Source organism: Schistocerca gregaria, unplaced genomic scaffold (assembly GCF_023897955.1).
Source record: "Schistocerca gregaria isolate iqSchGreg1 unplaced genomic scaffold, iqSchGreg1.2 ptg000615l, whole genome shotgun sequence".
In the NCBI taxonomy this organism is placed as follows: Eukaryota; Metazoa; Arthropoda; class Insecta; order Orthoptera; family Acrididae; genus Schistocerca; species Schistocerca gregaria.
The window spans coordinates 132616-144725 of NW_026062003.1; the positions used below are offsets into that span (position 1 = coordinate 132616).

Sequence of the window (12110 nt, forward strand, 5' to 3'; positions counted from 1 at the left end):
AGTCGTCCCCCTAGTCTCTGTCCGTTCATCGCACGCAAGTATGGCATTATATATTGCGTGCGGGGAATCAGCGTCCCAAGTGCACCTATCGCGGTAATCAGAAGTGGACGCACGACATCGTTGGTCTCCATTTTCGCCATGTCCAGAAGCGCGCTGAACAGCTCTGGCCAAATCGCCAGATAGTTCACCTGGTGGGAGGTCACCTGTGCCAACTGAACCAGCACCTGCAGCGCTAGCCTCTTTGTCAGCCACTTGCTCATAGACGACTTCAAGTATTGATAGATAGACGGAATCAACGTCTGCAGTTGCCGAAACGTCAAGATTTCTCGAGAGGCGAACGCCAGCTCGCCGATAGCACTCAGCAACAACAAATGAAGCCGAGTGCCCTGCTTAACAGCCTTCAATTTGTCCATCAAAAGCTGCAGTATGCTGTTTATGTACGGAGAGACAAAATTCTGTGCGTTGTGAATGAATATGGCCAACAGTCGAGTGGACCTCATTTGAGACTCCATGTCCCTTGCATATTGTAGCTGAGACATCAGCTGGGTGAATAGCTGAGCCATAAAAGACGATATTTCTGTGTTCTTGTCTAAAACCAGGCGGCATATCAGAGAGAGGAAAATTTGGCATGTTTCAAGGTCTTCGCTGTAGAAGAATATCAGCAATTTTTTCAGATTTTCCTGTTTGAACAAAAAGATGTTCAAACAAAAAGGTAAATAATTCACGACCGTGCGCTGAATAATCGAACTGACGTCTAAGTTGGCGGCTATCAGCAACCTTTCGATAATGTCAGAGCACATCCTGTAATGCTTGATCGATGACAATGAAGGACTGATCAGTGGAATGGGGTAAGATGCAAGAGAGAGCAGCCACGCAAAGGTAAAATCTTCGTCTTGACACGTGCTTTTTGAACAAAAATAGGGCGGTCTACATGACTCGTAGCACATGAACAGCGATCTGTATCTTCCCCAATGCAACTGATTTTCTAGCTGACTTTCTAGCTCGGCGCTTTTTTCCATTTCGCCAGCAACTGACAAACTGAACGCCCTCTCTTTCAGCTTTGGCCATTCATCCGCAGTTTCTGTATCAGACGAGCTGGAAATCGGTGACAGCTCGTCCGCCGTTTGGCCGATTTCCGAATATGGAGATTCATCCCCTTCATACTGGTTATTGTTTGTCATATGTATTCGAATCAGCAAGTCCAGTATTAAAATGGTAGAGCCTCTTTTCGTAGCCGCATCTTCTTTCGCGAGATATTTCATGAGCACGCCGTTTACGAACAAGTCCGGCCTCGTAATGTAGTTAATCAAGTTAAGCGACTTGAAGATTCTCAGCGCTAAAACGACGGTATTGGACACTTGTTCATCGACTCCATTGTGATCCACTAGCAAGCTGTTTTTTTGCACCAGAGGCTCGAAAATGGACAACTCATTAGAGAACTGCGAGAACAAATGAACGCTCGAACTAAAATGATCGTTGCTGTTGTGAAAATTTAGTTTTTTGAACGTCGATTTGATGGGCTGGTGCCACTCTTTAGGCTGCAAACTCGCAGACAGGTTCGGAAACTTGACTAGTCCAGGAGTTCCAGACCTAGATATCGGCCAACGTCTGTTTATTGGCTTATTATGCCGAAAAATATACACCAATCGATGGATCGAAATTGCAACGAGCAAACAGTCTTCAATAAAAATAAGACAGGAACATACGCGGAAAGACGTATTTTTTCTCACTATTTTGTCTATTTTTTGGCAAGATTTGCCGAATTTCTTGCTGGGAAACTTGTTAGGATAATAGTGGTGCCATATCGTTTTTGGTGGGCACGACTCTTCTCTTGTTCCCTGACTGGTCCTCTCGGTCTCTTGTGAATTCAAATCGTGGCGCCTAGAGCCCGCCTCATAATTGCACAGATTGTTCTGCCTTCGGATTTTAAAATTTTTTTTGCTTTTTTTAATGCTGTTTTCACAGTCCAGCTCACTCAGTGAATACCCTTCAATTAAGATGTTGCTCAGCTTACGAGTCAGGCGAGAGTAAATACCTTCTGCTAAAAACGGAATGCATTCTATACATGTCTTTAATGTTTCAATCTGTTGCAAAGATAGTTGAAGCTCAAAAATTTGATCCAAAAGTGCGTGCATGCAGACAACTCTCAAAAACTTAAAACCCAATATTTTCACAAGAATCGACACACATTTAAGTACATCTTCCACATCAAATGGTATCTGCTTCGGTGGTTTATTCGATAGTAGCTTCGGCAGCAATTGGTAAATTTCTTCCATCTCAGCGCGCATAGGAGAGTGTCGAATGAAGGTGTTCAGCTGGTGCACAAATGACATATGCCTTACACAAATTGTGCATGTCCTGAAATCATAATCTGAGTTTGCGGGTTTCTCGGCGTTCGAACCACTTATACAAGTGTTTTCTCTTGAAAGAGCCAAGTCAGCAGAATATTCAAAAAGGCCTTTGTCCAAGCTCTCTTTTTCTATTGAGGCACGACATCTATGCCTGACACGCCCATTTTTCGATGGTTTATTCAACGTCTGATTGCTGATTTTAATATTTGATGACAGGTGCAGAGGTTCTAAAATATTACACGATTCAATCACCCTATTGTCTTCGCTCGTTAACGCTTCCACGAGCTTCTCTTCTGATGACTTTTTCTTTGTTTGTATGTCTTTGTTGTTTTTAGAAGACGTCAAACAGTTTTTTTTCGCCTGACTGGAAGGCTTAATTAGGCTGTCTTGAATAATTTTTCCAATGACGAACATGCATGGCAATAAAATATTTGAATGGTCTTTATTGGACGAAAGCGCCAAGGCGATCTCTGCCAAGGCTAATACCGCATTCGAAAGCTTCGATTTGGGGTGGCCGAACACAATAATATTAATTATGTGGGTTAAAAACTCTGGCAAATGTTTGAGGACGAATTTGTCTGGATCTATAGATGCCACGTACGGCACCAGCGTCAAGACTGCGTGCTTGATCATCCATACTTGCTTGGGGTCAGCTACGTATTCTTTCAAAATAACACAAATTTCGTCAATCTGGTCGCTCACGATATGCTTACATCGCAGAAGCTCACCCAGCAATAGCAGGGATCCGTGTATTGCATGTTTAGACGCCGAATGAAAGCAAACAAATGTAATCTTTTGGTACAAATGCTGAGTGAAATTTGATAACTCACTCCGCTCCTCAATAAGAGGCCAAGTCAGACCTATCGCTGCGACTGCCGATTCACGTATTCCAGAGTCTGGGTCATGCAACAATATCAACATACGATCCATAAAATGGTTTATTTGGTTATAAAAAAACGTTGGAGAGCCTGATATCAACGCCTTGAGGATAAACAGAATACCATGACGGCGAGATATGCTAGTAGATTGGTTCATCAGGTCGTCGAGGATACGCCTGAATTCCGAGACACACACTTCATTGATCATTTGTATCGGGATGCAAGATATACCTACAAATAGCTGACCTGTCTGGGTAAGAACACTCGCGTCAGATGAATTTAGACAGATTCGCAAGAATTTACACAAGGATTTCTGGTCTATCGCGTGCAGGTATATATAGACATTCGCAGCTATCAATTCCCTGATTGATAAAATAATAGCAAGAGCAATTTTTCTGTGTTGTTCATTCTTTAGAGACGAGAAATAGGAAACGGCGCTATTGACGAACACTCTAAAAGTGTCGCCATCATTATCTTCGAAAAGTCGTGAAGACACACGTTCCGATATTAGATGCGCTGTGTCAAAAAGATTGATTTCGTCCCTGCATGAATTAAACAAAGCGACCAATTGATTGCCGAAAAACCAGTTAGTAACCAAAAATAATAGTATTACACAAAAATAATAAGCCTGTCATGTTGTTAAAACATTCGATTCACCACCCTGTTTGTGACTGATCTGTCGCTCGTATATGCAAGAATACAGATGCTGCTGCTCTTTTTAAACACGGCATGTTCAACGAGGGATTCCTCTTATAGATAAGCTCTTCGCTGGACAGACCTCTCGTCTTCTAAGCTCTCGACGACGGACATACTCGCTTTCACACAATGTGCTGAGACCGATGTCTACGATATTCCTTCATCTCTCTCTGTCACTTTTTTATGTCAAAATCATCTTAATTCCTTTGAATGCCTGAACAAGCTGAATTGATGCTAGAACTCTTTCCAAGAAGAGTCGTAGACTTTACAAAACACTTTGCACTCTGTAGGACAATTATTACGTACTTGCTCTTTAAATATGTAAATATTTTTTCTAGCACTTCAGTCCAACTTCTCGCAGAAGAATCGGGTAAGCCCTCAGAGACAAAGAGACGCATAAGAATATTCAAATTGCTCTAGAGGAAATTTTCAAAACGGCTCAGCTTATTTGCGGGCTAGCCACGACTCGGGCTGTTTGAACGAAAAGCAAAAATGGCGTCAGCAATGTGCGAAGTTCTGCACTCTAGAACGAGATATGCCATAAGAGAGATGCATGTCCGAACAAGCGTGCATAAAATCGCTTCAGAGAGAATACGATACAGCTCGATTATTGGCCTCTAAGCCGAAGCGTACACGTACCCGTTAGCTAAAAGGTGTATAAGAAGCATATTAAAAAATAGCCTTTGTTTTCTTTAAATATTGAAAAACCAAAAATATATTTTGCGATAATTTTTCGTATGGGTGATTTTTAGCTTAGGGCAACGGGCTTTGTCTACAGGGGGTGTCAATAATTTACGTTGTCTGCTTTTGGAGGCGTTCGGCAGACTCAATCGAATTAGGCTGTGTAATGCGCATGTGCTTCCCTGAGTTTTTGTGGTCGAAGGTATTTTTGAACGACTCAATTATTGCAATTGGTTTTTGTAAAATTTTTTTAAACGTTCTTGCGCTTGGACCAATTTTCAGCGATTGCTTGAGGCCGACGGTTTTTCGCGACTGTTTCGCTCTGCGCGATGCAGTTGGAATCGATGGCAGGGCGCCTGAGCCAGACCGAACCGAGCGGTTGCGCTTTTGGCCAAGTTTCGACGCAACTAGAAAGCGAGTTTGTCTACATAACGCACAGAGCCGGACGCGTTGTTGAGATTGTACGCCTTTATTTAATGGTCTGTTTGCTTGTGCGCAAAAATTCTGACACAAAACACGAATTTTACGAGGCTAAGGAGAAGTGCGTGAAAGCTTGAGAAGAGACTGGAAAAAAACGGTATGGATAAACACGAATACGGACAGTATGTTATCTGTACAGGTACACATTCAACTTGCGCATATGCAGTAGGATGAAGTATGGAATTAAGTCGGGGATGGGGGTCCAGGGTGCCGAGTTGGGAAGCTAACCGGCGCGGTGTTGCCGATCTGTGCAGACAGTGGACGTGCTTCAGTCAGACCAGTTGATATTGAACAGGGTAACTCTGGGCTTGTCGGCTAGCACGTTGCGCTGAATGAGGTTTGGGTTGACGTTCAGATACCATCTGGGGGGTGCCTCGTGAGGGGTCTCTTCGACCAGGTTCCAAGTACCTTCTTCTGGTTGGGAGTGGTCCGCTGCGGCAGGTAGGTGAGAGGAGTCTTTAGAGACCGAAGGAGATTGAGGCGAGAATTGGTCGGGGTGGATTTGCGGGCTGGAGGAAGGAGACAGCTTGTCCTCGGCTTCCTTAGGAGGAGTGATAGAGAAAAACATGTCAGATTCGTCATGAACCAGTTCTTGTTTGTTCAGCTCAGAGAAGATGGGCTCATATCTGGGATCGACAGGAGGAACATATTCTTGAATCAAATCATCTTTGTTCATATCTAAATAAGGCGAATTGAAGGGTTCTTTTTCTTCTAATTCAATGGATGGTACTGCTACAGATGGACTAGACTCTTGATTTTTTTCTTCATCGTCTTCGACGATGATTGAATCTTCGTCTTCCTCGTCTTCTTCTTCCTCTTCATTTTCTTCGGATTCGTCTTCGTTGTCTTCGTTGTCTTCGTTGTCGTCGCCCTCCTCTTCGTCTTCTTCGATGCAGTCCTCTTCTTTAGACTCCGCGCTGTATGCCTGGTTCAAAAGCCGGCTGGCGTTGGCAATCGACTCTGGATCTTCTTGGAGTTCTGGGCCGATGTATTCGTTGTTCACAAAATATCCAACGCGAATGAATTCTTGGTTGTGGTAAGAGCAAGTCAACAATAAGGCCGTAATGCCCAGCCATTCAGAACGAGGAATTCGAGAAATGTTAGGCGGGTCGACTTCTAGAATAAAGCTGCTCACACCAGTTGGGATCGGGCCAAGCAAGACGCTGTCTAAAAGCTGATCGTATTTGTTCGAGTCAGCACTTCCGATATATAAAACATTAAATTCAAGATCTAGGCGAAAATGAGATCATCATTAATCCAAGGCTTTATAAGAGACTTTTGCAAAAAATACGCTTAGTACGGGGGAACAAACACTAACTGTAAAAAAACCAGAAAGCATCCTATCACACGGTAAATGCTTTACGATTCATTTTACCTGTATCCTTCATGGTCAAACCGTATGCTCTTGAAACAAACTACATAGCATTTTTAGATATTGATTGCGCGTCGCGGAGCTTGGCTTTTCGAAGCGGGAAGCTTGAATGCCGTGAAGACAATGGATTTTGTTAAATTGATCTGAAGGCACAACCAGACGTACCATCTTTAATAGGAGTAAGGCATTGAAGCGTGACCTTAAATCTGAACTTCTTCGTGAATTCGGCTGGATTATCTAATATCTCCACGTTTGTCACGATGACCGATGCCATCTTGGGTGACAACTTTCCAAAAAAAAAAAAATTTATCCAAGAAGCGAATCGCAGAAGGATGCAAATTTTTTTTTGCTCTCAAGATCAACGGAATTGTGCCTGCTAGTTTCGGGCCTGAAGCTCAGACTATTGACTTCCCTCGACTGCAGTCACTCTCTAGCGTGGCTCATAAATTTACGCGGTTGAATGGGGGGTCTGGTTCTTCGCCGCGCGCGCATAAAAAATCTTTTCAAAATGTCTGGCAGGTTTACCAGTGCATCCTCTAAGTCGCGCTCTAAGGCCGCTCCCAGTCGGCAGCAGGAACGGAGGTGCGCGCGCAAGCGTTGACGTGCGAAAGCCGCTCGTCAGCAACTTTCGGCAAACGCGACGCGCCGCTGTTTATTCTCCCGACGCCCTCGCCCAATGTTTGCGCTTAGACGATGAAGGGCTTCGAGATCGATACGTACAAAATACGTTTTTGCATGCGGGGGTAGATTGAGTAGAGTCAATACTTCAAAAAGTTTTTTTGACTTGGTCGAGTTCTGCCCAGTTGCGCACTTCTAAATGTCGCGGTTATGACGACGAGGCACTGCTCAGCACATCCCTGCAAACGTTAGAAGTCTTCCAATAGGCGAGTTGTCGACCTCTGAGGGGCTGCTGAATGATTGTCCTCTCGTCAAATTTAGGAGACATGGGATCTCGGTTGACTCTGGTTTCAAAGCGTGTGCGAGGAAATAATGTGAGAGTTTTTTTTAGGCTGCAGCGACGAGGACATCAAAGTGAAACGAGTCATCCGCAGCTCGGTTTTTACATTCTGTCATGCTTCGGCCCTGTCTTCGAGGCGCCGCTAACTTCAACGCCTCGTCGAAGACTGCGCAGTTCGTTGATGGCACCAGCTGTTGACTAGAGAACGGCGTTTTCTTTCGTTTCGTCCATACTAACAACGTCGCACCTCCGTGGCCTTGAACGTCAAAAATTTTCAATATGGCTCGAAGCAGTGGGAGATCCATACACAATTCCATGCACAATTAGACACATGATAAAACTCGAGAATATAATCGGTTTTTGAGTGAGCGTTCCTTTTCATTTTTCTACAACTTTCAAATGGAGTACGATATGGCCGCCGTTTTGTACAGGTGTAGCTTCGAAGGCGGAGCTGCGTCTACAGCGTACTGACGTTTTCTGTTTTAGCATTTGCCTGCTAGAGAATTTCGCTTACCGCCCTGAGAAATGGGACGAATGGCTCAAGCAGTGCCCAGAGGGAACGTCTGAACACGCGTGGTTCAAGTTGTTGGGCGTTTTGCGCTCGGGAGATTTGGAGTCGTATTCTGAACTGGTTGAAAAGCTTCAGCCTTTTGGGAATCAAGAACTCGTACGTCGGTGGCAGCTGAATTGCTTTTCCAGCCTACCGAAAGCGAAGCAGGACCAGTTGCTCGAGACGATTGCAGGCATCTACGACGTGCGGTTTGACCACGTCAAAAAAGAGAAGGGGTGTTTAGGAAGCGAGGAGCAGAAAGAGAAGTATCCGTCTTCGCTAGATATGTCTCCGAGGTTCGTACAGGTTTTTGGAACTGAGGGCAGTGCGGTTGCAGCAATTCTAATGCGCGCGAATTAAGAGTAATAGAGGGGTGGTATGAGAAAGAGATTTCGAAAGGTGTTTTGGATGGATTTAACCTGAACAACTGCTGCGCCGACCGTTTAGCTCGATTGAGCGAAAGGCTCAACAGCAGTCAAGTACGCGATTTTTTTTTTTTCCACTTTTTTGGAGCAAGAGCTGACGTTTTGATTTGAGGTTGATGCCTTGCTATCTTACAATCGAGTGCCGAACTTGCCCAACCTCGTGAAGCTGATTCATGGTCAGCTGACTCGTTCGAACGCGCCACTCAGCTACAATTCGATTCGCACGAACATGTTGACCCTTTCTCAGCTCTTTGAACTTCAAAAGCTGGTTCCAACCTTGATCGAGAGTCGAGCGTTCGTTTGCGACGTTTTGAATCGGCTTTGGGATCACCGGTTGGACCTGGATTTAGACCCTCGATCGTACGAGCGCGGCCTCGACGAGCTCGTCAAATGGACGGCTACGTTGGGTCCCCAGAATGAACACGTTCAAGTGTCTGTGCTTGTATTATTTGTTGAAGGCCCAGGCTAGACAGTCGCGCTATGACGTGGACGTTTTATGCCGATACTTGGAAATACCTAAGGCCACGATTTACCCGCTGTTCCGCGCGCGAGACCATCAGAGGGGCGGCCAGAGGGACCCGGAGCACGTGGCCTCGATGGACCAGGCGTTTTTGGGGTGGCTCCCGCCGGTGACGTTGGACGAGGAGAACAGGTTTATAGAGAGGTTTTTGAGGCGCGTTTTTCTGAAAGAGGGGAGTTGGGAGCGGTTGAAGAGCCTGATTGACCCGAAGTGGCTGGAGTTTCAATTTGTCAGGACCAAGATCCTTTACGAGGCGTCGGAGCAGAGCGAGTATCTTGCCAGGCTCGGGGTGCGCGAGGCCGTTGAATTGCGCGACCAAGTGATCTTGGAGGTTGAGGAGGAGTCGAGCCCGAAGTATTGGTCGGCTTCGTCGGACGTGGCGATTACGGTTGAGATCAAGAACATAAAAAAGTTGCAGGTGAGCGTTTACGAGCTGGAGGCGCTGGCTTATTACCGGCAGCACTTTTCGGAGATAGAGGACACGGTTTCTCTGGAGGGGATTGTTGCGAACGAAGCGAGGCAATATAGCTTCGACGAGTCCCCGTATACGTGTGTGGTTAAAAAGTTTGAATTTCCTTCGTTGTGCGGGAGGGTCGGGAGTTTTCGTGGTGGAGTGGGTGGGGAGTGGGAGGATGCTGCGAGTGGTGATTAGGAAGGGTGGGTTGGACGTGGTGGAGACGTTTGGAGTGGCGGGGCACGAGTTCGTGATAGTTGACAGGGAGAAGAATCGAGTGAGTGGTCCCAAGTTTTTGATGGACGGGAGGGAGTACGGTGCGGATGGAGATGGGACTATAGTGGTGCCGTACGGGGTTGAGTCGAGTAGAAAGACGGGGATATTGGTGGACGAGGAGAGTGGGGCGTCGTCGCTGTACGAGTTTGAGCATCGGGGTGAGGAGTACGAATTGAAGGCGGCGTTTTACGTGGACAGAGAGAGTTTGTTGCCGAACAACCGAGCGACGGTGTTGATTAGGCCGCAGTGTTGGTTGAATGGGGACACGTTGGTGCCGACGGAGTTGGTGAGGGAGGCGGTGTTGGAGATAGAGGCGAGGTGCGAGAACGGGGTTGCGACGAAGAAGTTGGTTCCGTTGGAGATGCGGGAGGGGGTGGAGTTGACGTGTGAGTTTTTGGTGCCGATGCAGTTGTCGAGGTTGAGGTTCAAGCTGCAGGGGGTGATACGGAAGGTGACGAGGAAGGAGAGGGCGAGGTTGAGCGTGGAGAGGGAGTTGGTGTTGAGCAGTGAGGAGAGGGAGGGGGGGAGGATTGAGCAATATTTCTTGCAGTGCGCGGGGGACGGGGGGTACACGTTGAACGTGGTGGGGAGGTCGGGGGAGCCGATGGTGGGCCAGGTGGTGAAGGTTCAGCTGCAGCACAGGGATTTGGTTCGGGTGGAGCCGGTGAGTTTGCAGACGAGTCGGAGGGGTCAGATTTACCTGGGGAGGTTGGAGGGTTGCAAGGGAGTGAGGGTGGGAGACAGGAAGACGTTTCGGTTGATGGAGGATGGGTGGTGGAGGGTTGGTCGGATACATTTGAGAGAGGGGGACAGGATTCGGTGGTTGGTGACGTGGAGGGGGGGGGGGTGGGTGAGGAGGGGGGGGTGGATCGTTTGGTTTGTTTGTATTCTGTGAACCGACGCGGACAGGCGTTGAGAGATTTGTCGGGTGAGGTGAGGGTGGAGGGGGGGAGAGTTGGTGAGTGGGGAGTTGGGGCGGGGGATGTACGAGATGGTGATCAAGCCGATAGGGCACAGGGTTTCGGTGTTGGTGGAGTCGTTTGAGAGGGTGGAGTTGGGGTTTGGTTTGGGGGGGGGAGTACCAGTTGCAGTTGAGGGGGGTTTTTTCGGAGCCGTTGGGGATAGAGAGTGTTGGATGGGAGGGGGAGCGAGTTGAGATTAGAGTGAGGAATGCGAGGTGCGCGACGAGGGTGCACGTGTTTGTTTCAGAGTTGGTGCCGGAGGAGCAGATGGCGTCGTGGTTTGAGGCGTTGAGGCAGGGGGGGTCGGCGTATAGGAGGTCTCGTGTGTTGGAGCGGGCGTGCGTGTTGTCGAGGGAGGTGAGTTTGGAGTACCAGTACGCGATGGACCGGAGGTACGCGGAGGCGTTTCCGGGGAACACGCTTCCGAGGCCGTCGTTGTTGTTGAATCCTCGGGTGGTGGAGGAGGGGTTTTCGGAGGCGTTGGAGGACCGAGAGGGGAGCGAGTGGGAGAGGAGGGCGGAGGCGCGTGCGGGGGAGTTGGGGGGTCGCGGGGAGGGGGAGTTGGGGGGGGGGGATGGATGCGGCGATAGCGGAGGCGGATGCGATTATGGCGGGGGTGGGGGGTGGGGGTGGGGGAGAGGGAGGAGGTGTACGATTTGGATTTCAAGAGGGTGGTGTCGAGGAGTTATTTGAATTTGAGGCAGGTGGGTGGTCGAGTGGGGATTGAGAAGGGTGAGTTGGGGGAGTTGGGGAGAGCGGGGTCGTTGGTGTTTACGGTGATGGCGGTGGATAGAGAGGAGATGGTGGTGAGGTGGTGGGCGACGGGGGGGTGCAGTGGGGAGGGGTTGGAGTTCGTTGAGTGCAGGGACATGAGGTTGAGTGGGGAGAATGGGTTGGAGGTGGGGAGGCATTACAGGGAGAGGAAGGAGGTGTTGAGGTTGGGGGAGGGGGAGAGGCGCGAGGTGGACGTGTCGCTGAGCAGGTTTCAGATAGTGGATCATTTGGACCAGGTGTTTGCGTACTTGGTGGCGATATTGCCGGATTGCGGGTTGCAGGAGTGGAGTTGGTTGTTGCGGTGGCCGAGGATGAGCGTGGAGCAGAAGGAGGAGAGGTACAACGAGTACGCGTGTCACGAGTTGGACGTGTTCATATATTGCAAGGATCGGGGGTTTTTCGAGAGTCACGTGAGGGGGGGTTTGAGGAGCAAGTTGGAGAGGTCGTTCATAGACGAGTGGTTGTTGGAGTGGGAGCCGTCGGCGTACGAGAAGTATGTGAGTGTGGGTGGGTACGGGGGGTTGAGTGGGGTGGAGAGGGCGTTGTTGGCGAGGAGGTTGGGGGGGGAGGGGGCGGAGAGGGTGGCGAGGCAGTTGTCGGACGAGGCGTCGTGGTTGGAGAAGGAGGAGGATTTTGAGAGGAGTTTCGACAGGTGTTTCGAGACGGTGTTGTCGTCGATTGGTTTGAACGAGGGGTGGAGGGAGAGGGGGGGGGCGGAGGAGGGGGGAGGGGC

The 12110-nt window shown here is 48.5% G+C and overlaps 1 protein-coding gene across 1 annotated transcript; it reads right to left on the reverse strand.

Annotated features, from left to right (window-relative positions):
• Positions 1-1932: 1932 nt before the first annotated feature.
• On the reverse strand, positions 1933-6792 carry LOC126316986 (uncharacterized). Its single transcript, XM_049993023.1, has 4 exons — positions 6624-6792; positions 4565-6316; positions 4232-4396; positions 1933-3771 (listed from the first exon to the last, which is right to left on the reverse strand). Exons 1-2 carry the CDS (start codon positions 6730-6732, stop codon positions 5355-5357), a joined length of 1071 nt encoding a protein of 356 aa, XP_049848980.1. The 5' UTR covers positions 6733-6792; the 3' UTR covers positions 1933-3771; positions 4232-4396; positions 4565-5354.
• Between the last annotated feature and the right edge of the window lie 5318 nt (positions 6793-12110).